Genomic DNA, 27,393 nt, shown 5'->3' on the forward strand with positions numbered 1-27,393 from the left:
ACCACGAGTTTACATACTCGTAATAGCAACATGATACGCTCTGCGGAGCCGGCATTATTATCACCGATATCATTATTCATTAACACACCGCCGTCAATATTATGCGAGCGCGCCAACAATGCTCCAGATTCAACATTATTACAGGACAATAACTCGCAATCATTTCTCTCCTTTATCCCTTGCCGCGCAATAAAAACAACCGAGTAAAGAATATTTCTCAGCGTATAATAAACGCGCGATATTCGCATTTTATTTTTATACGATACTATGAAAGTAAACACAGGTCTCATCGGGAATGAAATTGTTACGCGTACTGCAAACATTTCTATGTTATCCTAGCAAAAATTTCACTTTAGCGGGCTTGCGCTCCGACTATATCCGTCTGGAATTCTCTTTTTCCTTGTAAAGGACATAAAATATATATATATATATATATATATATATATATATATGTGTGTGTGTGTGTGTGTGTGTGTGTGTGTGTGTGTGTGTGTGTATGTATTTGAGAATATAACACCGACAGCACAAGCGAAAACAAACAAGTTTTGAAAATTCGAATGCGAATTGTCGCGCGTTAAACGCGCGCATCGCCGCGTAAAAACAAATTGGCAGTGATTCATCAAGTCCTAAACTCATAAACGCGTGTCGCTCTTCGCGCAATCGACACATCGAAAAATCCGCGTGCACGGCATACAGCCGCGTCCTCCCGTGCACGTATATACGTATGTATATATGTATGTATGCATCGGGTAACGGGTAAACGGGTTAAAAGCCTGGCAGGCCGAAACAAGACCGTCGATATAGATTACGTTCGTGCAAACGCGAATGTAATCACAATAACGAGACGTCAACGACGGCGACCAAAATGGAACGTCCGCTGCGACGGCGATTTATTCGCTTGCGACATCCCGCGAATTCGAAAACCCCGATGCAAGGCAAGGCGAGTCTATTGTGTTTTCGATAAACAAGTTTATATCTTTGCAAATCAAGATTCGTAGATTACACAGACCTGCAAAAAAGAGGTTCAAAATTTCTTTTTAAGATACAATAGTGATTTTTGACGTAATTTTGTACGCTGAATCCGAATCTGGCCGCCGAATTTGCGTAGCGTCACGTCACGTTTTTGAATTATTTGTAGTTGAATAGCCCAAAAATCGCTATTTTGGCCAATTTCATGAATTTATTGTGAGTAAACCAAATTTTTTGAAATATTTCTGTCAATGGCATCGTATAGTACTCACCTTCATCTTTCGAATCCACTTTCGATTACCCCCCGCCGCACGATTTTTTTTCGCTCAGATATACAAGTCATAAGACTGGTCATGCATAGGGATCTAATAAGCCATTCTAAATCAACCGTGCCACCTCTTTATTTCACTACGAATCAAAATTAGGATAAAAATATACATTTTTAAACCTTCAGTTACCTTTTGAAATTAAAAATGGCGCATCCAATATGGCGAATAGAATAAAAAGGCATAAAATTTAGAAAAATTTATCAAAATGTGTAACAACTGTATTAGATATTTCTTTACAATACTTTTTTGGACAACCGAACCGGACATATGTCAGTCTTTTCAACTTTCAACATTATGGATCTACTATATTGATGTCTATATAAATTTTCTTTAACGTAAATTTTTTTACAATGTCATACTTATATATCTCAGCGAAGAAAAATTGTGCGGCGGTAATCGAAAGTGGATTTGAAAGGCGAAAGTGAATATTATACGATGCCATTGGCAGAAATATTTCAAAAAATTGGTTCCCTCGCAATAAATTCATGAAATTGGCCAAAATAGAGATTTTTGAGCCATTCAATTACAAATTGCTCAAAAACGTGACGTGCTACGCAAATTCGGCGGCCAGATTCGAATTCAGCTCACAAAATTACGTCGGAAATCATTATTGCATCTTAAAAAGAAAAACCTCGCAGGCCTGTGTTATATTAGTAGTTGCTGGAAATTTAATTCTCCGTGAAGATAATAATTAAAATTGAATAGAGGTAAGCTTTATGTGTTTTAACCCATTCAGACCTGAATTTTTTCTGCAATGTAAAACATTATGTAATTAATTTTTATTGATGCTAAGGATTTAAAACGACGAGATATATATATATTTTTTTGAGATATATATATTATTTTTTCCACCGAGAGATCGCAGGGAAACTAATTCTAAAAAATAACTATTTCAAATGATTTTAAAGTTTTTGTGCATAATTGTGCACAAGAGTCTGAATGGGTTAAAGAATTTTGATCGACATTGAATAAAAATGAAAAATATATAAATAATTTGATTTTGTAAATAAATTTTTTACGCGTGAATAATATGTGAATTTATAATTTTAATGCCCTCACATATACGCACATATGAGAAGTCTGTTTCTAATTATTTTTTTTTAATACTAGATAATTTTCTGTCATCTTTCCTATAACAATTTGAGAAAATTTCGACTTGTTTGAATCTTGTACATGTTTTTTTCAATTTTTAATTGTCTAGATGCGCGGATATTGATTTATTGGCATTTATTTATACGAAATAGTATTTATAATAAAAAATAATATTTAAATAATATTTATAAATTACGAAAATAAATAAATAATAGATAAATAAATAGAGATAAGATATAAATAATTAATAGATTGTTTCAATAACTTATGTTGCATATTTTCTCGTTACAGTTGTTCCAATTCTGCATCTACAACTCGGTTCGAATATGAATCCGGATGACATCGAAGAAGGCGATGACGTATATTTCGAGTGCAAAGTTCGTGCGAATCCGGATGCCTACAAAGTCGTGTGGAAGCATAATGTAAGTAAAATAATTAAAAAAGTTTTTCTGCACCTATATTGTAAATATTATATATTGGTGCATATTGTATAAATACAATTTTAATATACTGTTTACAATTTTAAATCGGGAAATATAATAAAAATACAATATTATTTAAGAATAATGGATCAATAGATAATAGATGTATAAGTTGAGTATGTGCGTGTGTGTGTGTGTGTATGCGTGTATAACACAACATAACAAATCGAGAAAGCTCAAGGCTTGAATTTGAACAATGACCTCTGGATTCTCTCGAGTGATATATTTGCGCTTGAATAGTTCCGACTTTACCTAAAACTGTTAGTTCAGAATAATGGCTATTGCAGTCGAAACCGACAAATAGGAAACAAACTTTCTGCATGCCTAAAACCTCTGCTGCCTCTCTAAATATTACCTAACTTGCGGACCGTAATGTTCATCCGTTACACATAATACAATTACAAGAATCTTCCTTAATTTAATTTTAAATGCATCTCCCTTAATGTAAAAATTAGCTCGTTCTTTATCTTAATCAACTTTTTCCTTTATGCAAGAGGGACATGCTGAAAGTTTTTATCTTGCTGACCGTTTTGCGACCGTTTTCATTAGGATTATCGTAATGAGTTTTTTCTGAATAAAATATATTTAACCAATTTTATTTTTATGAATTTTATCTCGTAGAGAAACATTAAGTAATAGTTTTTCTCGACATGTGGTTTTTCTTCGCATGTAGCATGCGAAAACTTAATCTATCCTACTTCGAAAAAAGATCACTACTAAAAGCATACTACTCTTTAAAAGTGAATAAGTGTATTATCACTGAAAAACAATAAATAAACAATAAATAGTCACTGATTACAGCAGTTATAAGTACAGCACTGTAAATCAGTGATATTTTATTATATGAAAGAATCAGTTAATAACGTGACTGTTTCAATCAGTAATATTTCTCAATATCGGTAATATTTCTTTCGTTATTGTCAGTAATATTAAACTACAATTCATCTCTCTATTTTATATAAAATTAAAAATTTTATTTATATTTACTAAATATTTATTATATTAAACATTTTATTTTATTTATATTACATGCATATTGAACTTGTTATTTTAAAAAGATAACGAAATATTTTCGTTATAGCAATATATAAGTCGCTAAAAATTTTATTTATATTTACTAAATATTTATTATATTAAACATTTTATTTTATTTATATTACATGCATATTGAACTTGTTATTTTAAAAAGATAACGAAATATTTTCATTATAGTAATACATAAGTCGCCAGACATTTATCTGTCTGACTCATAAGATCGATTTAATATCTGAAGCCTCTCTATTGAGATTGTATCAGAAATTAAATCGAAGTAATATTTCTAATTTTATCTGTCGCTCTTTGCAAACTTTATATAATTCTTATGACTAAAAACTAAATACGAGAGTGATAGCAATCGATAAACGAACGAACTAGCGATTACTGATTTTACACTGAATTTTATTTTAACTGACCATAATCAGTGAGATATAAGATAAAATAACAAATTAAAGATCAGTAAAATACTCACCGATTCTCAGTGTAATCTTATTTTACTAATTGATAAGAAGAACAATGTCTTATTTTACTGTTTAAATTAGTGATATTTTCACTGATTCACTTTTAGAGAATACGGTATCTTAATTTAAATAGCGATGTAATTTTCTTTTACTACATCGACGCCATTTTTCCGTTTCCGTTATTCGCACATCTCATTATACGTCTCTTCTCTCTCCTCTTTTCCTGTTTTTCGTCGACATCTATTCACATTTTGCATTCTTGCTACCTTCGTTGTATTGTTTAATATAGTACGTTAGTTTAATATAGTACGTTTTATTATGACGTCCATAAATATGCTTTGTAAATACGCGAAATGACCAACTTTACCGATGTCGTCACAGCAGTTCATTAACTCAATATTAATAAAACCCCGTTTAATTAAGTAAAATCCCGCCGTCGTTCTAAGTGAAATACATCTACCGCCGAGTTATTTCCACATCGAATGTAAATGTTACAGAGGCTACAGATTATATTACACATTATATTGTTTTATAAAGTAAAGTACAATTTTACATTCTCTCCCTTTGTTCCGATAAATTTAATTATCAGTCGATTAATGTATAGATATCAAGATTAGTCTTGATATTGTCTTGTCTTGAATTTCAAGACAAGATCAAGACAAGATTTTTAATTAGTTATCAAGACAATACCAAGATTAAGACTGTTAAGATTATTAGTCTTGTCAAGATTATTGATTCTCAAAAAAACTAAAATATTTATATTTGTAAATGAAAAAAAACACTATATACGAAATTTAAAAAATTTTATTCAATAAAAACATTTATATATTAATAAATTTAAAAACATTTAATATTAATACAATGTAACATTTTTATAAATTAGAAATCAAACTCGCAAATTTTAGACATTAAAGAGCATTTTACCCAGGAATTGATGCACATTAGTGCTTTTAAAGATTTACTTTGTAATCTGGTTCTATTTTTTAACATAGTCAGAGTTCCTGTTAAGAAAAGTCTTTCTACTGACACGGACGAGGCAGTTGAACTTAAAATATTTCGAGCCAGTTTTGACAATGTGGAATAAATATGAACCTGATTTTTTTACCATTCCAAAATATTTATATCTGCACATTCCCTTGGAGCCTGTAAATAGTTATTAATTTCTGTTTTCCATGAAACAGTAAATGTTTTTTTATGTAAATAAACGACATTTATATCGATTACATAATAATAATTATAATCAAAATATAATACAATAGTAATAATTATTTCAAATTATATTACAAAAATTATGTTAAATATTATTTAAATAATTTTTTAATATTAAATAAAAAATTGTTAATAAAATCGAGACAAGACAATACAAGACGAGATTTTTGCTACCAATATTCACTTAAGACCAAGACAAGATTTAAATTTTTGAAAATTTTCAAAACCGATACAATATTTTTATGAATATTGTCTTATCTTGTGCAACCCTAATTCGTAAAACGATAGGCTGTTTTCCAAGTAGGCAACATCGGCGTACATTACCATGTAAATTGGGAATAATAACCAAGGCTGGTGAGAGACATCACGACGGTACTTGAATCTAATCGCGAATGCGTATTGTTCCAGGGGCACGTGATTCAGAATAATGCGAAGAATGGCGTCATAGTCCAGCAATATGGTTTGGCTCTCCGAGAGGTGAATCGGTCCCAAGCCGGAAATTACACCTGCGTCGCCAGCAACGTCGAAGGCGATGGCTACAGCAATATCGTGGAGCTTAAAATCATGTGTAAGTACCTATTATCGTTGATCGCGTTATTACTGGCGCTCTAAAAATGCACGCGATTCGATGTCGTTTCGATGAAAGATTTTATTCCGAGCAAATTCTCTTTCGATACCACTCGATCCTTTGTTGGAAATAACGTTTTTACCTCTTGGCTCTTGCTTTTTACGAAGCCGGCCTCGATTATTCCGTCTCGACTTTTCCGCCCGAAATCCTTGTAATTGTTTCAAAGAGGCACTCACAACGTCGCAGATATCTCAATGTAATGCAATGTAAACGATGCGGCGACGTAACCGATGACTGACATTTAAATAGCGACGTTATTAAGCGCCTTCTAGAGAATAGCTTTCAGGAGAATCGCGACTGTCTAGCCCCCGTAATTGGTCACCGGGCTTATGAGACTCGGAGGATATTACTCGTGAATAAACGTCAAACATCAAGATGTCGGCATGATTATTCATTAAAAACATAGTTGAAAGAGTTGAACGGCGGCCGGGATGGGAGGGAGAGGATTGGATGTAACGAAGAAAAATAGGACGATCCACAACGAACCAACAAATTATTCCGAACCGGCAAACTCCGATTTCCCTTCCTCCCTCCTTTCCTCCCTCCCGCCCCTCCTTCCCCCGTCCGGCCTTCGTTTGCGCCGCGAAAAATGGGGAAACTATTCGAGCGAACGGGCGAATAATGCCCATCGATCTTCCGTCGAAAAGCCGGGCGGTGGTCATTCCGCTTCGTGCCGCGTCCCTCCCTCTTCCTCGCGCTTTTAATAAATGCGTGTAAACTCCACAGCTCCGATCTGCATGTCGCATGCTGCAGTTTTCCCTCTGTCCGATGTATCATGAGAATCATATCTGCATTTATCTCGCCGGCATAAATTTTTATATCTCAATGATATATCCGTCAGGCATTTATTTAACGCACGCATAAGAAAGAATTTCTTAAAAGAAAATTCTTGAGCTCCTTCAGCCCGTAATTTTTAATATTAAAGACGAAAATACGAAAAATAACAATTACCTTAGTATGCTCGATGTAAATGAAAGAAAATAAATAATTTATAAAAATCAATAAATAATTAATAAAAATCAATAAATAATTTCAAAATGTTTTGTCCGCTGAAGAAACTAAAATTTTCAAACTTTGCATTTTCTGATAAACCATTACATTCACGGTACAATCACACTGAGAAAAATCATTTGATTGTATCAACAAGACGTGATAGAAAGCATTTTGATTAAATCAAGAATTTCTAGTTATCACGATAAGACTCGATTTCTTATAACTAGGACGTTTAATAGACTTTACTACAATGATTTGGTTAGTATTTTCTAGTTGGCTCTAAAAAACTTCTTGTTATATTAATTAAACATAGACACAGTGATGCCATTTTTGTTGTAAGTTTCTATCAAGAAAATCTGGTAAAAACAGGAAGAAATTAATGATATTCATCTGGTAATTCCTAAAGGAATTTTGATTCGTCCATTTTCCAACAGACATAATACTGATTGAATTTATCAGATTTCTAATTAATACAACCAGATTTTTTCTCAGTGTATTGATTAACCTTTCGTATCTCCGGCTTTCCCAGAAGAGATGCGTTTCATATAAAGTTTTATAGGTTTTTGGGGATACTGATTCCAAATTTTGACATCAAAATTTAAATTCAAAATGACAGATTTAATATGGCGACCATGAAAAGCTTAAATATCAATTTATTTAAAATATGAGCTTGGATTTTTGTTTTAAATATATATTATGGTTTTTCGGAATGTACACACACACACACACACATACGTTCGATTCATGTTGTACACTTTTTTTTGCAAGTCGCGCATCTGCCGTGAGACTTGGATGTCCGTCGCACGCGTCATCTTACTTCGCATACACTTTGATACACATATAAACTATGATATTTATTATAATAAAGATGTAACCACGTTTAAAGAAAAATTTAAGTTTATTATTAGCGCATAAATTCTATGATTTTTCAACATAATATACGGTTATTCTTCACTCTCTAAAAATTGTTTGCAAAGTTTAGATAATTATATTTTATTGTAAACATTATATTTCAAAGTGCGCGATTTTTTTACACGTAGCTTGAACCTTCTTCTTTAAAATAAGCCGAGGTAAAAGTTGGTAGGATTATTTGTTTAAAAGTTATGATTTTTTTCGTAGGTGAGACATATACGTGGGTCGTTTGATAAGTTTGGTAAATTTCCGTGAAATTGCGCCACAATCCATTTGATGACTTGTTGCTTATAAAGTTCCCTTTTTCGTACCCCTCCAAAAAAAATGTCAAAAGTAACGCGTTGTTTACGTTCGATAGTCATTTGAAGCGAGTGGTTTGGCTGATGTTATAAAAATGAAAAAAAGAACAAAAATTGGCAAAATTACACGAATTGAGTTTCGAATTAATTCCTCATCCATCATATTCTCCGGATTTGGTTCCCCGCGAATCCTTCATGTTTTCAAATTTAAAAATCTAGCTCGGTGAAAAGAAATTCTCGTTGAACGAGGAGGTTGTCGCCATCAATGAGTATTTTGCAAGTTTTGAGACAGTTTATTTTTTCGACAGTTAAAAAATTGGAATCTCGTTGGACCAAGTGTATAAACCTCAATGGAGACTATGTTGAGAAATAACGTAGATTTTTTTCCAAAACAATGTGTTTTACTTGCTTTTTTATCAAATTTATCAAACGATCCTCGTATGTCACGAAGGTACTCTCTAAAAGTGAATCAGTGTATTATCACTGAAAAACAGTAAATAGTCACTGATTACAGCAGTTATAAGTACAGCACTGTAAATCAGTGATATTTTATTGAAAGAATCAGTTAATAATTTTGACTGTTTCAATCAGTAATATTTCTCAATATCAGTAATATTTCTTTCGTTATTGTCAGTAATATTAAACTATAATTCGTCTCTCTATCTATTTCATATAAAATTAAAAATTTTATTTATATTTACTAAATATTTATTATATTAAAAATTTTATTTTATTTATATTACATGCATATTAAACTTGTTATTTTAAATAGATAACGAACAAATAATTTTCATTAAGTCGCCAGACATTTATTTGTCCGACTTATAAAGATCAATTTAATATCTGAAGCCTCTCTATGAGATTGTATCAGAAATTAAATCGAAGTAATACTTCTAATTTTAAATGTCGCTCTTTGCAAATTTTATATAATTCTTATAATTAAAATTAAATACGAGAGAGATAGCGATCGTAGCGGTAAATGAACGAATTAGCGATTACTGGTTTTACAGTAAAATTTACTGATTTTACAGTGAATTTTATTTTAACTGACCATAATCAGTGAGATATAAGATAAAATAACAAAAAATAAGCGTTTCCACTGAAAATCAGTCAAATACTCACTGATTCACAGTGAAATCTTATGTTACTGTTTAAATTAGTGATATTTTCACTGATTCACTTTTAGAGAGTACGCAAGGGTTAACAAAGTCGCCCATGCGACTTTTTTCTTCAGATAAACCGATCTGCGTGCCGGATCAGAAGCGAATTTACGGGGTGGCGAGACACGAAGATGCTCGCGTGATATGCAGAGTCGAGGCGTTCCCGCCACCGGAGAGTTTTCGTTGGGCCTTCAACAATACTGAGGAGATGGTCGACGTGCCCCAAGCGCGTTACAAGAATTCAACCAGACATACCGAGAGCGTTCTCACATACCGGCCGGTCACGGAAATGGACTACGGCACCGTGTTGTGCTGGGCGAGCAACACGGCCGGTCAGCAGAAGAATGCCTGCATATTTCACATCATTCCTGCGGGTATGTACGCACGTAGCGGCGTATGTCCTCTCTGAATCGCTAAGGATTTCCGGGAAAAGTTCCGGAGAAGCGTCCTGCGAAACGTGCATAGCGCGCGTTTCGCGACGCCCTGCCGGAACAACATTGTGTCCATCGCTAAATCAGTGTTTCGCAAATAATTTTCGTTGGGATGGAGAGAGAGAAGGAAGACTGTTAACAATGTTAATGATGCGTACAGGCAAACCGGAAGCTCCGTACAACTGCACGCTGACCAACCAGACCACCGAATCACTCTCAGTGGAATGCACCGCTGGTTTTGACGGTGGTCAGCCTCAACACTTCCTCCTTGAAGTGTTCGATCAGCACACGAGAGTTCTGCAAGCCAACGTCACGTCCAAAGATAATGCGGCTTTCACCGTACAGGGTTTAGAACCGGGGAAGGTTCTGAATATGATTCTGTACGCAGTGAATGCGAAGGGAAGAAGCGATCCCACGTTATTGGAAGGTTTCACGCTCAAAGTCGCCGAGAAGCAGACTGGTAAGTTGAGCTAGAAATATTTCGCAGAATGCGAAAATCTTCGGGAAGTGTTTCTTTCGCAAAGTTTTATTGAGATTATTGAGATTAGTGTCGAAGAAGCGCGTGAAAATATTAACTTTTTAAATGGCAACAAAATAATATGATCCGTCGAAGAATCTTTATATTCGTATATAACCGCACTGAGAAAAATCGTTTGATTGTACCAACAAGACGTATATGATTGAAGGCAATTTTGGTTAAATCAAACAATAATTTCTAGTCATCAAGATAAGACTCGATTTTTTATAACTAGGACGTTTAATAGATTTTACTATAAGGATTTGATTAGTATTTTCTGGTTGGATCTATAAAATTTCTTGTTGCATTAATTTCTTTGCTTGCCTCTTAACTTAACTCGTCTTCAATATTTGCCATAAAATGTATATAAAGAATTAGTATTAACATTAAATCCAAAGTATATTTATTTCTCTTACGAGTAGTAGTGCCAGAAAGAGGACGCTATCTCTCTGATTGTGTGTGTTTGAGCTGCATCCTCTTCTTGCATCACTGTTTATCAATTTAATTTCTAACAGACTGAATTTAAAATAATTTATTCAATAATCTAGGTTAAATTTATCCAGTAATCTTGTTGGAATTCAAAATATTAAACAGACTTGATGGAAAAAATTTTAGACTTGGTGCTGGAGAGTTTAGTATTATTAACCAGAAAATTTGATAAATTTAACAGGAAAAAATTAATCAGATACATCTGATAATTCCTACAAGAATTCTGATTCGTCTATTTTCCAACAGATATACTGGTTGAATCTACCAGAATTCTAATTAATGCAACCAGATTTTTCTCAGTGCATGAAATATATATAAAGAACTAGTATTAATATTAAATCCAAAGTACAATATATTTATTTCTCTTACGAGTAGTAGTGCCAGAAAGAGGACGCTATCTCTCTGATTGTGTGTGTTTGAGCTGCATCCTCTTCTTGCATCACTATTTATCAGTTTAATTTCTAACAAACTAAATTTAAAATAATTTATTTAATAATCTGAATTGAATTTATCCAGTAATTTTGTTGGAATTCAAAATATTAAACAGACTTTTGAGATTAGATGGAAAAAATTTTAGACGACTTCGTGCTGGAGAGTTTAATATTATTAACCAGAAAATTTGGTAAATTTAACAGGAAGAAATTAATCAGATACATCTGATAATTCCTACAAGAATTCTGATTCGTCCATTTTCCAACAGATATACTAGTTGAATCTACCAGAATTCTAATTAATGCAACCAGATTTTTTCTCAGTATATGAAATGTATATAAAGAACTAGTATTAATATTAAATCCAAAGTATATTTATTTTTCTTACGAGTAGTAGTGCCAGAAAGAGGACGCTAGTTCTCTGATTGTGTGTGTTTGAGCTGCATCCTCTTCTTGCATCACTGTTTATCAGTTTAATTTCTAACAGACTGAATTTAAAATAATTTATTCAATAATCTAGGTTAAATTTATCCAGTAATCTTGTTGGAATTCAAAATATTAAACAAACTTTTGAGATTAGATGGAAAAAATTTTAGACGATTTGGTGCTGGAGAGTTTAATATTATTAACCAGAAAATTTGGTAAATTTAACAGGAAGAAATTAATCAGATACATCTGATAATTCCTACAAGAATTCTGATTCGTCTATTTTCCAACAGATATACTGGTTGAATCTACCAGAATTCTAATTAATACAACCAGACTTTTTTCTCAGTGTATAACAATGTTGCTTAGATTCAAAATTGATGGCACTAATGATGATCGACAATATCCGAGTCAGGTAGCTTCGAGGTCTGATGTTATCGATCGACCTACGTCATGGAAATAAGTAATTTGATAGAAGCGTCCGAGCAAATTATTGGCGCAACGCCTATAAATTATGAGAGTAGCCGGGAGGATGTTGGATTAATCGAATTAGTGAATTAAATTGAACGGAGCCGTGCGGATTGTCCCGTGTAACATTTTAATCCGTTCAGCCGGCCCGAATCCCCGAGTCGAACACGATATACCGTCTCGTCGTTTCTCGCGGCTAAAGACCTCATGGACCATACGAAAGGTTTCACGGCGAAAATTGAGCACCCGAATCGACTAAATTGAATCGGCAGCACACAAACACATAAGCACGCGCGATCACCTGGATGGATATTACACAGGTTTACGTCTACGTTTGAGGGTGCATATGTGTGTGTACGCGTGGCACGTGGATTGTTCTACGGAACGGCCGTTCTCTGCGAATAGTAATCTATTCCGACGTTTTCCAATCCACTTACACGAAACGGTTTCGGCCAAAAATTGACGGCGACCCTGGCGGTGCGTAAAACGCTACGGCCAGATTTCCAGAGGGTCCGCATAGTTATATTACTCCCTTTCGAAATACGAACGTCTACGTGGCTCGTTGAACCGATGGCGGTGCTTATTTCCTCGACCCGATGCCAAGGAAACTCTCGGCAGAAAGACGGAGAGAAATCTCTATTCCGAGGAGATGATAATATTTGCAAAGCGCAAGCAGTCAGAAACAGATATATCATGAGTAATTACGAGAATTAATCTCGCCGTCCACCTGTAATTACTAAAGTGGGAAAGATCTATGAGAACCGCGCGAAACTTCCTACTCCCGCGAGCGATATAATTGCTCGACGACCAGATCTACTGGGTAACACGTTGATGGAGTCTGTACAATTATTCGCCGAAATAAAACCGCGGAAAATTGATACAGGGGAGATTGATCGCTCAACATCCCCTCCTCTCGCGCTCGCAAATATTTACATTCGCGTTACGGTTGTCGGTAAAATTCTGGCATCTCTACGTATATTTCATCGCAGAGAAACAACGGGATTTCGTAAAGTAGGAGAGGAAGAGCAGAAAGTACGTCGACTTACCGCATGCTCCATAAGAAACGTAAACCGGGCGCGGAATTACCGACGAATCCTACGCGGTTGAGCCCGGTCCAGATGCCCGAGAGAATGGATTTCGTCGAATCCATCCCTCGCTAGCCGCATTCATCCCGTAGATTTCTGGCTGGTAGGATCTCGACCGACGAGAAGAGGAAGAGATTCGGGATCTATTTCCCCCTAGAACGGATATATTCGACCCGGACATACATACACACACACACACACACACACACACACACACACACACACAATATATATATATACACACAGGGTGGCCCTGAACGTTCCAGCCAGACTTTGACTTTCTTAGGAAATTTAATTCTGAAGAAAAAATTTCCTATAAACATGGGCCGGAAAATGCTTCCTTAAGAAGTTATCGCTCAAAAACCTCTGATGAAGGAAGAGCAAAAGGTGAAAAGAAAATGAAATAAAAGGAAAATGAAACTAAATAAATTTCTTGAAAAACGTCTTTATTCATTTTCTATTACATGCTATTACTAAAATATTAGTTAAAAAAAAATTTATTTTATTTTCATAAAAGAAAAGGATTTTTATTTTTTATTTTTATCGTTTTTTTTAAGAAATTTATTTAGTTTTATTTTCTTTTCACATTTTGCTCTTCCTTCATCAGAGGTTTTTGAGCGATAACTTCTTAAGAAAGCATTTTTCGACCCATGTTTATAGGAAATTTTTTGTTCAGAATTAAATTTCCTATAAGAAATTCTCAAAGTCTGGCTGGAATGTTCGGGACCACCCTGTATATATATATATATATATATATATATATATATATATATATATACATGTGTGTGTGCATGTATATCTCAGTCTGAGACGAATTTACAAGTGAAATTGCTCTTTCGGTCAGTTTCCACGGTTCAGGTGATTCAGGCGAGTGCACATCCGCGACGTGGTGTATATATACACCGAGTATATAAGCCGTATACGCGCGTATGCGGGCGAAATGGTCGGTTCGAAAATCGATCCACTCGCCGCGCGCGCACTAGAGAGAGAGAGAGAAAGAGAGAAGAAGAGAGAGAGAGAGAGAGAGAGAGAGAAAGGCCCGGCGAGTGTGAAACTTTAATAAAATTCCCAGATCAGCTATCTCTCTACGTCTCATCTCCCATGCACCGTCGTCGCCTCGTCTCTTCTCTTTTCCGAGAGAAAGCGCGGAAAGGCTCCGAATCCCACGAACGTCCGACACGAGCTCGCTGGAGAAGCGGGCGTTTCTAAAAACTCGGCTTCTCTCCTCGTCCCTCCTCGTGCTTCCCGATGCGGTGTAAAGTACAAATTATCAGTGTTTGCTGTAGATAATTTCAAAATTATCTAGATAAAGATAAAGATAAAAATCCGTAAATTTATCTTAGATGAGATAAAAATGATTTTGCTATTATTTAATTTAGATGAAAGATGAGATAATTATTACGATAATCTAGATAATTATCCAGATATTTTTGTTTATTTTAAAAGACTATAAATATTTGTAAAAATGTAATTATAAATGGGATATTAAAATTATAAACACATATTCTTTCTCTTTTCCCAAAGAATATTTAAATAATAACAAAAAAGTATATAAATGATATGATAAATATTTATTTATTAATTTATATTTATAATATATTTATAATATATTTATAATATAATAATCAATGTGTAACAATACATATATCATTTTTATAAAATATACATTAATGCATTGCACAAATTTAAATAAAACAAGTACAAAATAAAGTATATTTGTAATATTATTTTCCAAATAAAAAATATATTTTAGATAGATTTTTAAAAGCTTGCCTGGAAAACTCTGTTGCATAATGAAAACATCATCTTAGACAATTTTTAAATAAGATGGCATATATTTTTTACCTAAGATAAAGATAAAGATACTTTGTATTTCTTCATCTAGTTAAAGATAAAGATGATCCATTTCTTTATCTAGATAATTATCTAGATAATTATATGTAGATACCAGCAAACACTGCAAACTATACATGGTCAAAGGTCACGTACGAACCGCATCGGTTCAGTCTTTGTGCATCCACGCGCGAAACTAAATATGTGTACCGAAAAAACATAGGCTGATGCACGACACCTATCGCAATTTTTAATTTTGATAGATTTGAAAAAAGGACGAAGAGAAAGCGTTCCATTTTCGCGATACGATCAAATACGACGAGAGAGCTTAATTCCATCTACTATTATTTGCAAGCCGTCAGCGGTGCGGAAATTTCTGGCTTACGACTGCTTGTATTGCATCGCGCGGTTCGATAAATATTATTCCGGCGGGAGGGTGTATTATTAAAAGTTCTTCTGTGTCACACGGAAAATAAACAAGGTTCGATGCGGAGCAAAGCGTAATGCGTTACACATAGTATCATCGATATTCAATGTAACACAATATTCTTGTGTAAAATCAGTTGAGTATTTTGCAAAAAGATTTTCGCGCCAACAGAAAATCAAATAGGTAAAATAGCGATTATTACTATTAATAAAGAAGATTCAATTAAAAATTAAAGTATTAAATAGAGTTTCCAGATTCGGGTCGTATTTTTCGAAAAAAAGTAAGGAGATAATTAAGAAATATGCTGCTATGCACACTGTGCTTTATCATTTTCCTTTGTAAATTTCTATGGTTTAGAAATATTCGTCTCTCTCTCTCTCTCTCTCTCTCTCTCTCTCTCTCTCCTCTCTCTCTCTCTTTCTCTCAAAAGAGACGATTTGAAATTTGAATAATTAATGATGTCTTTGAATTATAAATTCGCTTCACTAGCTTATCGCTTGAATGTTTTACGAATGTTCGAATATCTTTACGCGAAATCCCAATAATTTCGCATTCTCTCTTAGTATACCAAATTCAAATTAGTACGCGAATCTCGGTGATTTTCAAATTTACTGATAAAGAGATCGTACAGAAGAACGAAAAAAAGGCATGGAATAGAAATGTATTTTCAAGAATCAGTTAAAGTTTAAGATAAAATGGAGAAAAAGCAAAGAGGTGACGAAGAAAGGCAGGTGGCAGGTAAATATCATGGATACTCGGTGCACTTTCGTCTTGATTAAAAATTAACGTGCACTTTGGCTGTGCATCGGAGCACGGAGTAAAAACACTCGGTCGCTCGTGACTAAAACGAGTGGCAATTACGAGCGATGTCTCTCAGGAGGGGGACCCGGGCTAAGGAAAGAGATTAAAAAACGGACAGGTAGAGAGCGCGATAGCGCGCGCGAGGGAAAGACGTTGCGGAAGAGACGTGGAAAATTAAACGTCGCCGGGGACGGTGTTTAAACGTGGAGAGATATCAAAAGGATTCGAATTCATTAATCTTAGAAATGGTAGGTAGGTTGGTAGTCAGATGGCTCCATTCTCGCGCGCGCAGGCCAAATATCTCGAATCTTTTTACGGCGTAATGCGACTTTAACTCGTTTAATCCGTTTACCCTCGGCATTCCGTCTGGAAAATTGTCCCGCCGCTACTTTTCTCGCAGACTGCTGTTTAGTTTATCCCATCTCGCGTGCGAGTGACTCAACGCGGACAATGGCATCGTTATTATACGCGAATAAATCAGATGTATATTTGATTCTCAATTTTATTTCGATCCGATAACGTGCGGAAAATATTAACGTGAAAATTTAAAAGATATTAGCGAAAAAAATCGCTTTCTTTTCATCGCATCAAGAAGCTTGTATCGACATACTTGCACGAGAGCAGTGCGCGTTTTGTTCACAGGTACTCCGGTACCCTTCGAGTTCACCCCGTTACTCGGGGGTCTGATCGGTGTGGTCACTGCACTTTTGCTTCTCACCGCCACCATTCTGGCCGCGCTAAAAGTGAGGAGCGAGAGGCGAGCTCAAAGGCCAGGTGATTTACCTCTAAAAAAGGCCACCGCGCCAAGTTCCGAGGATCTTTACGACGCGGACGACAGAAATCCGGATGTTGTGCCGACCAACAAAGGTATGTCCTGAAAACTGTTCTTGACGTAACGTAAAAGATTAATAGCATGAAAAAAGCATATCGATGTTTTAAATATATTCGGAAAAAAATTGCGTGGCGCGCACGCATTTCGAGCAAATTCATCTCGCCATTTGCCATTTTTATTGTCAACTTGTTTAATATTTGCGTCGTTTGACAGCAAACTTTATTAACGTGGGAAATGTGTAAATAAAAAATTCGGAAATATCCTAAATATACATATATCCGGCGCAAAGCGCACGCTCGGAAAAATTCGGACAACGTACGAAATTATTTAACTGCGTAAATCGACGCGCAATGCCGAATAACGCGTAACGCACATCGCCCAGCGATATGTCGATCGACATTCGCGTTTGTCCGGAAAATTTCAATGTATCTCTGCGTCCTACGATCGAAGAAATGCAGCGCAATGTACTCTTATTGCAATGAGCAAGAATTTGCATTCGCGAAAAACAAATGTCGTATTTTTTACAGGACTCGTAAGCTTGTACAAAAATTGATTATCACGTAAACAGTATTATCGCGATAAAGAAGAGTGAAAATGACGTGTGACGATCATTCTTTATAATATTAGACATTTAATTACTTTTATTATACGCGTACGTGTGCACGTGAACGAAACGGGGGTGTCTGGTTATTCCACTTTTCTCTATGTACGCTTTAGCGAATTTACTTTAGAACCGGGTTTCCAATTTGATCTGTAATTTAAAAGAATCGGCCGCGTGGAAACGAGTTCGCTATCCGTTTAATCCCGTTGTTTCATCCAGTTCTATTCTATCCATTTTTACTTACAATTTTTTTCATAAAATGTAACATCGTAGGGGAGGCATTTTTTTATAATTTTATCGTTTTTTTATCTTTAAATAAATATCTACGGAATAGATAAATAAACGATATTTAATTGAAAAAATATTAAATCAATTTAAAAATACAACATTTAATCTCGAATAAAATAAATATATGCAAAACGTAATAAGAAAGAGAGGAATAGAGTTAACGTTGCTATTTCGGGAGTTTGACGTTCGATTCGATATGGAAATTTTATCAACTACATTGCCGCTGGCTTTCAAGCGTAATGCTTGATTGACAGCGATCGCGAACACTTGAGCGAGTGTACTCGAGATCGGAAATTCAGCGGACTCTATTGCGAGTGCAACGCACCGCGATTCGTTAACAGCATCGCGCTACGGCTATGCTATGCGTCATTACATTGTTCGCAATAATGCGCGAGAACGGCACTAGCGCGGTTATGGATCTAGTATATGGTAACTATAGAACTTAACCCCTGACTTGTTAATAAATTACTCGACCGATTACAAGGCAGACTTGTTCACCAAACTCGCTATGCGAATCCGATACACAACGTTTCGAATAGTTACAATCGCGCGCTTGCGAGAGCTTTGTTATTGTAATTCTGCGATATAATCGTAGAGGAATTGTTTATAATTCTTTTCAATTGTAAAATCGTCAAAATCGTCATTTTTGCTTCGTGGACTTTTTAAAGCGAATAACAAAATATCGATCGAGTTTATTCCCCTTCCCTCCAACAAAAGTGAATTATTATTTCCTCTATATAATTATCAGGCATTTCTAGTTATATTCGCGAAATTATACATATATTTGGAACGCTAATTTGTCGTCCAAACAAAATATTCAATGTTAATCTAATGAAGAAAATTACTCTGGACGCGACATTACTTAATTATTTAATCACGATCGATGCTATATATCTGTTTAGGTACAAATTACTATTTAATTAACATATCGCATTAGTGTACCGCTCCTCGGTAAATTAAGCCGCGTATCGATACATTCGTAATGCTTTATAGTTATTAGTTTATTACGATAAAGTTCAGTGCGTCATCACGTAAATTAGTGATTAAATTGGTTTAATGTACGTAAACAAATACGTTATAGTGTGGTTTTCTTTTTTATAAGTCTATAATAATAAACTCTGCGAATAATTTTCGTAGCTATGGTATCTCTTTCTAACGTCTCTAATAATCTTTAAATGGATAGTATCAATAAAATATCTCATACTCTAACATACTTGATCAATATTAGCTCACGATACACATATAAGAAACGTTCCACTTTTTTATATTTTTTACACATTATTTAAAAACTACAAGACGACAGGTTTTTATATATAAAAAAAACTACAGGCACTATAGGACGACATTTATTTTATATATATATATATATATATATATATATATATATCAAATATATTTTTATCGTCTCTAAATATCACGTGTGTTGCATATTTTATCATTTTATTTGAAAAGTTCTTTATTTACTCACGATACATTTTATTGGTTTTAAAAACCGATATTTCGAGAGAGATACCGTCTGAAAAACAAGTACAAACTTTTCAACAAAATCATATTCGATAATATTTCGTCGCGGAGTGGAGCGAGGAAATTTTTCATGTGCTTGAACTGAAAGATTCAGATTATCAGCTGACCGGCTCGACTTCCGGCACGCCGTTGGCAACGCAAAACACACCGGATGGTCTTCCACCGTCGTCCCTTCCGGCCCAGCAGACGAATAATCACCTTCAAGGACTTCCCGCCTATTCGCATAACGACTACAGCAATTATCCAACCTTGCCGGTAAGTAACGCGCGACGCGGAAGTTCTTTTCTAACGAAATTTATTAATTTTCTCGATTTTATTTGCGAAAAAATTAACGTCCGACGGAATCTTAATTCTCATTCCTTTCTTCTCATTCTATTATTTATTAAGGGAATCCCTCATTGAACTCTTACACGATATAGCGTCTTCATCTAAATCCTCATCCCGTATCTCTCTTTATCACTAATTTAGAAAGAAGAAGCACTGCTTTTTCTATTCTACTTTACCGACATTTCAGGTATATATACGGACCGAAATTTTTGGGCAAGTGCCATTTATTAATTACTAAACTCAATTTTCAAAGTTCCACAAATTTTTATTGTGCAGTCCGCTATTGGATATGTTGTTGTTTTATGTTATAAAAGCTACAAAACATATATACAAGGCTAATGTTTTTATGAGGGTATAGCTTTAGAGGCCATGTTGATTTAAGAAGTCGATAAATAAATATATTTTTTTACACTTTTTTTCCTTTCTCAGCATGTAATCGGTTTCGCCGTGTCCGTTTGCATCTATACTTCAACCGTAAAAAAGGATTTTTAATTCTATTGCAGGCAATAAAAAATGACAGCTGCCCAAAATTACAGTGTTTTGTCGATAAAACAGATAGGTTGAGAGATTCCCTTAATTATATAACGATCTTTATAGATTACAATGACGTTGTATATTGCACATAATTTTATTTTAAAGATCTACTTTTAAAGATCACATCTAATAAGCACATATATTAATAAATCTTAAAATCTTGCAAAAAACGTGGAAATTAAATAGTACTTTGCTTATATAAAATACATCCGCACACACTTTAGCGAATAACTGCCGCGCATGCAAAAGCCAATTCTCCAACAAACTAACGATTTCCTTTTAGATTCCGTGTTAAATTATACTTTGTTGTCCTACTCGGTGCATACTCACATGCCATATAGTTGGTATAGCCGTTACATGTAAATGAATGTTTTGATTGCACGAGACGCAAGTGAATGCAGCAAGTATCGTTTGCAGCAGATGGAGATTTAAACTATCGATTTTAAACAATTAAAATCGATAGTTTAAATCACGAAAGTTTCATTAGTACATTGTGAGAAGCGTTTTAATAAAATTAATAGGTTTATTCAATGAGATAGGAAACTGCAAAGTGGAGTGCAAAGGTACCGAAGAAGCGAGACAGTTTGGCGAATCCAACGCCGTTGTCGTACTCCATCGTGTCGTTCGCCTTTTCCCTTTGCGATAAGCTTCGGCTAACATTTTCGAGAAAGTCCTCCGAGCAGTGTAGTTTGAAATAACAGTATCCATCCGGAGAGGATGGCGCCCAGGCTGCGTAAAGTTTCAACCGGCAAGCTACGCTTTCGGCGTTCGAAACTAGAAAATTGCACTCTCCACGTTTCTTGTCGATTTTGAGAAACATTCCGAGATCAAAGAAGTATCCCAAATGCCGAGATGTATAGAGATAGTTTAGAAATGCGTAATCTTTTACCGAATAAAAAATTATCCCTCACTCGGTATAATGTTATTAATCGGCGTATTATAAAGGCAAACTTTTACGATCGCGATGACAAATGAACTCTCTAAAAGTGAATCAGTGTATTATCACTGAAAAACAGTAAATAGTTACTGATTACAGCAGTTATAAGTACAGCACTGTAAATCAGTGATATTTTATTGAAAGAATCAGTTAATAATTTTAACTGTTTCAATCAGTAATATTTCTCAATATCAGTAATATTTCTTTCGTTATTGTCAGTAATATTAAACTATAATTCATCTCTTTATCTATTTATTATAAAATTAAAAATTTTATTTATATTTACTAAATATTTATTATATTAAAAATTTTATTTTATTTATATTACATGCATATTGAACTTGTTATTTTAAATAGATAACGAACGAATAATTTTCATTAAGTCGCCAGACATTTGTTTGTCCGACTTATAAAGATCGATTTAATATCTGAAGCCTCTCTATGAGATTGTATCAGAAATTAAATCGAAGTAATATTTTTAATTTTAAATGTCGTTCTTTGCAAACTTTAGATAATTCTTATAACTAAAATTAAATACGAAAGAGATAGCGATTGTAGCGGTAAATGAAGGAACTAGCGATTACTGGTTTTACAGTGAAATTTACTGATTTTACAGTGAATTTTATTTTAACTGACCAATAATCAGTGAGATATAAGATAAAATAACAAAAAAAATAAGCGTTTCCACTAAAGATCAGTAAAATACTCACTGATTCTCAGTGAAATCTTATTTTATTGTTTAAATTAGTGATATTTTCACTGATTCACTTTTAGAGAGAATGAAATCCTGCCCTTTTTTCGTTACCTTTACGCGCGTTTCCTCCTTCAAATTTTCCCCAATCTCCTACTCGTTCCTTTCGTCACGATTCGCTGAAACTTCACCCTCAATTTCACACCAAATTAATTGCTAATTACCGTTGGGATTTAAAGTTCTGTTAGTAAAACCTCGGCAAGAACAAAACTCCAGAGTGGAAAACTTTGATTATCGCTAAGAATTTTCGTATTCCATTTCACCCCCGGTTAATTGTTGTTTTTTTTTTATCATTTCCAATTGTTTCATTCCTTTCGCTAAATTTGAAATTTCTTCAGAAATTGGCAATATCATTTAAGATTTCTCGCGTATAAAAATTGTCAGAGTTTGCAAGTTCTCGCGTAAATATAGATTCTTATGGAAAATGTAGACAGAGAGTCTGACGGTATAGTAAAAGACAGCATCATTCGCATTTTGTAAATTTGAATTCATATTTCTTTTTTCATTAATCCTATGCCCGATAAAATCTAATGAAGTAGTTCGCTGCGAACAACTTCGTCTATGCCTTTCCTTGCTATGTTCCATCGCGAGGAAACATTTCCCGTGCTGTTTTGCGTCCAATTTATAGGAAATGGCGTCGGGCACTCGAGGGTTTCCGTCCTAAACAGTCGAAGGAACTCCCGCCGTCAAAAGTTTTCGTGATACGAGCCAACTAGTTCGGGCGATCTCTTAGGGAATATTCAGGAGTGAAAATTTCGAAAGTTAGACCTGTCCGTATTATCTAAGTCCCGGGAATAGGGAAAATGCGCCACGAAAACTCTTCCCTTAGTTTCTTAGGACGCTTTGGTTCTATCTCGAAAGTTGGCTGCATTTCGCATTGGGTTGCACGGGATTATTTAAACGTCCGCTCGTATATGCATTATCCCGCTTGCATTTACTTTAGCGAAGATTATGCCGCGCATACATATCTATATAACTCAATGTAATGTACGCTAATGTACTGAAATTAGCTTAATCTCCTGTTCCCCACGTGTCATTAGATATCCGAGTCGGACTTGTTGCGTAATACACGACCGATTCGATCGATCGAAACAATACGCACACTGCAATCGTAATCGGATTCAAGGCTAATGTGGAATTCAACGCTCATCGTATGATCCAATGAATCTCATTCAGTTGGAGTTGACTCTTCTCTGTGTTCTCAGCGTCGCGTAAACTCGTACATCGTAACCCAAATAATTGTATCTTCGATTGCAACCGTTGCCACGCTTATATAATTCATACTACTTACGTAATTTTGACATCATCGCTATACGATAACATAGGTCTGCAAAAAAGGGGATCAAAATTTCTTTTTAAGATGCAATAGTGATTTTTGACGTAATTTTATGCGCTGAATCCGAATCTGGCCGCCGAATTTGCGTAGCACGTCAGGTTTTTGAATTATTTGTAGTTAAATAGCCCAAAAATCGCTATTTTGGCCAATTTCATGAATTTATTGTGAATAAAGCAAATTTTTTGAAATATTTCTGTCAATGGCATCGTATATAGTACTCACCTTCATCTTTCGAATCCACTTTCGATTACCGCCGCATGATTTTTTTTCGCTCAGATATACAAATCATAAGACTGGTTATGCATAGGGATCTAATAAGCCATTCTAAATCAACCGTGCCACCTCTTTATTTCACTATGAATCAAAATTAGGATAAAAATATACATTTTTAAACCTTCTGTCACCTTTTGAAATTAAAAATGGCGCATCCAATATGGCGAATAGAATCACAATAAAAGGATAAAATTTAGAAAAATTTATCAAAATGTGAAACAACTGTATTAGATATTTCTTTACAATACTTTTTTAGACAACCGAACCTGACATATGTCAGTCTTTTCAACTTTCAACATCATGAATCTACCATATTGATGTCTATATAAATTTTCTTTAACATAAATTTTCTTACAACGTCCTACTTATATATCTCAGCGAAGAAAAATTGTGCGGCGGTAATCGAAAGTGGATTTGAAAGGCAAAAGTGAGTATTATACGATGCCATTGGCAGAAATATTTCAAAAAATTTGGTTTCCTCGCAATAAATTCATGAAATTGGCCGAAATAGTGATTTTTGAGCCATTCAATTACAAATTACTCAAAAACGTGACGTGCTACGCAAATTCGGCGGCCAGATTCGAATTCAGCTCACAAAATTACGTCGGAAATCACTATTGCATCTTAAAAAGAAAAACCTCGCAGGCCTGTGTAATTAATTTCGCGTCTCGTTATTTTTATTAAAAAAAATTTTTATTAAAAAAATAAGACAATTCTTTTTACGGCAACAGTCTTTGTGTAGCGTGTCCCAATTTATCTTTTTCCAGCTATCCGGCGAGGTGACGTATGCCGAGTTGTGCCTGGCAAGGCCCACCACCCTGTCAACCCTGGCGACTGACGCCAAACTGGCCAGCCTCGGTAGCGGAGTCGGCGGTCTGGGTGGCCTTCCTGGTTACGGCAGCGGCCTCGGGGTAATCGTGGGCGGCAAACCGTACACGAAGGAAGCCACCGTCTACGCGTGCATCGATCACAACGCCAGGCCGCCCAAGATCGACGTCTCGAACGCGCCGTCGTGCGCGACCACCCCTCTAACGACGGCGAACGTGCTCCAGGACTCTACCGTCTCCACCGTGATGAGCGGCAAGCAGCATCATCCGGCGAGGGAGGTCGTCACCGTCCGCACGCCCCTCATCTCGACCCAGGAGAGCTGCGTATAGGGACGCGATTCCGACGCGCTCAACGTCAACGAGTACTACGTCTGATATGGCCGCCGTCTCGTGACAATCGTGCGCGTCTTCGTGGTCGACCTTTCGATTCCTTAGAATTTTTCGCGGCGCTCTCTTCAAAGTAAAACGTCCTCGAATTCTCGGGAAAAGATATCTCTACATGAATTTGCGTTTCGTTCGGCTGCGATGTGATCGCTCGTTCTTCGAAAGATACAAGACACTTTTGCCGACAACAATGACCGTCAGAAGCTCTATTGCCGAGTGGCAGCGCTCGTGTCTGCAATGGATAAACTTTTTGGATCGTGACAAACGATGGTCGAACTACCCCTTTAGTAAAGGACTCGCATGAGACATGCATCAAGGATCACGAGGATAAGCCAGAGAGAAAGCCGGATGCATTCTTTTGAATGTAATCTACTCACGCGATTTGCAATCCTATCGAGATAGCTAATTTAAACATTCAACACTGCTCAAATAATTTTGATGAATATATATCAAACGATTCCAATGTATCGGGTGCAATAATTGAATTTTTTCGATTTGAGATATTCCATTGTGTGTGTTCGCGATAGGATATGTGACAAAATACCTATGTTAATAAAATACATATGTTATATAAAATCCATGAAAAAATATAAATATAGTTATTGTCAGATTTTTAAAAATTTCGAGAATTGTATCTATCTTTGATGGGAATGAAAGCATTATACAAGAAAAAAAGTTCCATATTCAAATAGAGCACACACTAGAAATATACTTGAGAAATTTTTTGATTATAATTTAAAAAAAAGTGTATCCTGAAACGCCATCGATCGAGAACGTCGCACGGTTGCGAAACGAATTTATTCACGAGAGAATGTGTCACCCTTATACGATTGTTTTGATTTCGGGAAATACCGGTGTCTACAAATCTACGAGACTATGAAAGATTTCATTGGTTGACCGAAGAATCGATGAAGTGGAAGAAAACACGTCGAGAAATCTAGATTTCTACACTTCGCGGGATGTTCGTATCGCGAGAGGCGATGTACCCATGTCTCGCGACGGCGAATGTAGATTTTCTATCCCAAGAGTATACTTTGTATTACAAAGTAGAACTGGGAATAAAGAAGATCGTCGCGCGTTGAGTGTATTTTCATAAAATGACGCGTCTTTATCGATATGCGCCCTTTCTCCTTTTTCTCTCTCGGAGAAACTACTGTGTCTCGTGTCGATTACGTTGAGACGATAAATTTCGAGGACGGGAAGGATTCGCGACGAGGAGAGGATCAATCTATTTCGCGAAAACTCTCCAAATATTTTCGCGTTGCGATGCGAAACAAGTGCACCGAGAACACGACAGCGTTACGAGAATCCGACGTGAAGATTTTCTCGATGTCGGACACGTTCTCTTCCTTTTGTCGTTATCGCGGAATTTCCAGCTCCAAAAATACTCGCAATTTTATGGACCATCCAACTCTCAATCGCATCGATCGATCTCATAAATAGATTCATGCTCGGTTAATACGATTTTGTCTCCTCGCACATTATCAATTTAATTATCAAGAAAATGATTAATCGGTCAAATAAAGCTGCTGTTCAATGATTGAACGAATCTCCCGAAAAAGCACACATATAATTGTTTTCGTTTACATGGCACATTACACAGTTAACGTTTTAAGTGTGCCACGTTGACGTGAGCTGATGAATTAAATTTCAGTTTGTATTAAGGGCGATTTTACCAAAAAGATCGATTTTTTAGATCGATCTAGATCGGAGACTTAAAAATCGATTCGCCAAAAAATCGACTGTTAAAGCATCGATCTATCAGAAATCGATCTCTTTATTTAATTTTACAAAATATTAAATATTTCCAATCGTATTCAATTATTCTTCTCACATTCAACTGCGATTGGTTAATTTTTTACAATTCCTTACATCATATAAAGAAAAATGGTGGATTAAGGCCAAGTCTACAATAGATAACTTAAGCCTTAAGTGTTAAGAAATTGACCAATCACACTCGAGTATTTTTTCAAATATTCTCTTCATATTTGACTGTGATTGGTCAATTTCATAAGGCTTAGAGCTTAAATTACCTATTGTAGACCCGGCTTTAAAGTAAAGAAATTTTCTAAATTTCCTTTCAACTAAATTTGTATAAATACTATGCACACATATACGAAAAATCAAGGCGTAATATGAATTTTATACTTTTATTTTTTAGGATTGATCTCTAATCTTAAGAATCGATTTACTGGATTAATCGAAGATGTAAGATCGATCTAAAAAATCGAGAATCGGATATAAAAGAATCGATTCTTCAAAAGATCGATTCAAGTTCGCCCATCCCTAGTTTGTATATCGA

The 27,393-nt window shown here is 35.2% G+C and overlaps 1 protein-coding gene across 1 annotated transcript in view; it reads left to right on the top strand.

Moving 5' to 3' along the window:
• The window catches only part of LOC105254180 (nephrin), a gene marked incomplete at its 5' end in the record, with an annotated part of 114,378 nt that extends 87,461 nt beyond the window's left edge, over window positions 1-26,917 (top strand). The window contains 7 exons of the mRNA XM_011262693.3: window positions 2,682-2,812; window positions 5,986-6,145; window positions 9,644-9,943; window positions 10,161-10,460; window positions 17,120-17,344; window positions 19,811-19,977; window positions 24,648-26,917. Coding sequence (XP_011260995.1) covers window positions 2,682-2,812; window positions 5,986-6,145; window positions 9,644-9,943; window positions 10,161-10,460; window positions 17,120-17,344; window positions 19,811-19,977; window positions 24,648-25,037 — 1,673 coding nt within the window. The remainder of the gene's footprint in view (window positions 1-2,681; window positions 2,813-5,985; window positions 6,146-9,643; window positions 9,944-10,160; window positions 10,461-17,119; window positions 17,345-19,810; window positions 19,978-24,647) is intronic.
• Window positions 26,918-27,393: the final 476 nt, after the last annotated feature.

The sequence above is a fragment of the Camponotus floridanus genome, unplaced genomic scaffold, assembly GCF_003227725.1.
Source record: "Camponotus floridanus strain SB8 unplaced genomic scaffold, Cflo_v7.5 scaffold116, whole genome shotgun sequence".
Classification (NCBI taxonomy): Eukaryota; Metazoa; Arthropoda; class Insecta; order Hymenoptera; family Formicidae; genus Camponotus; species Camponotus floridanus.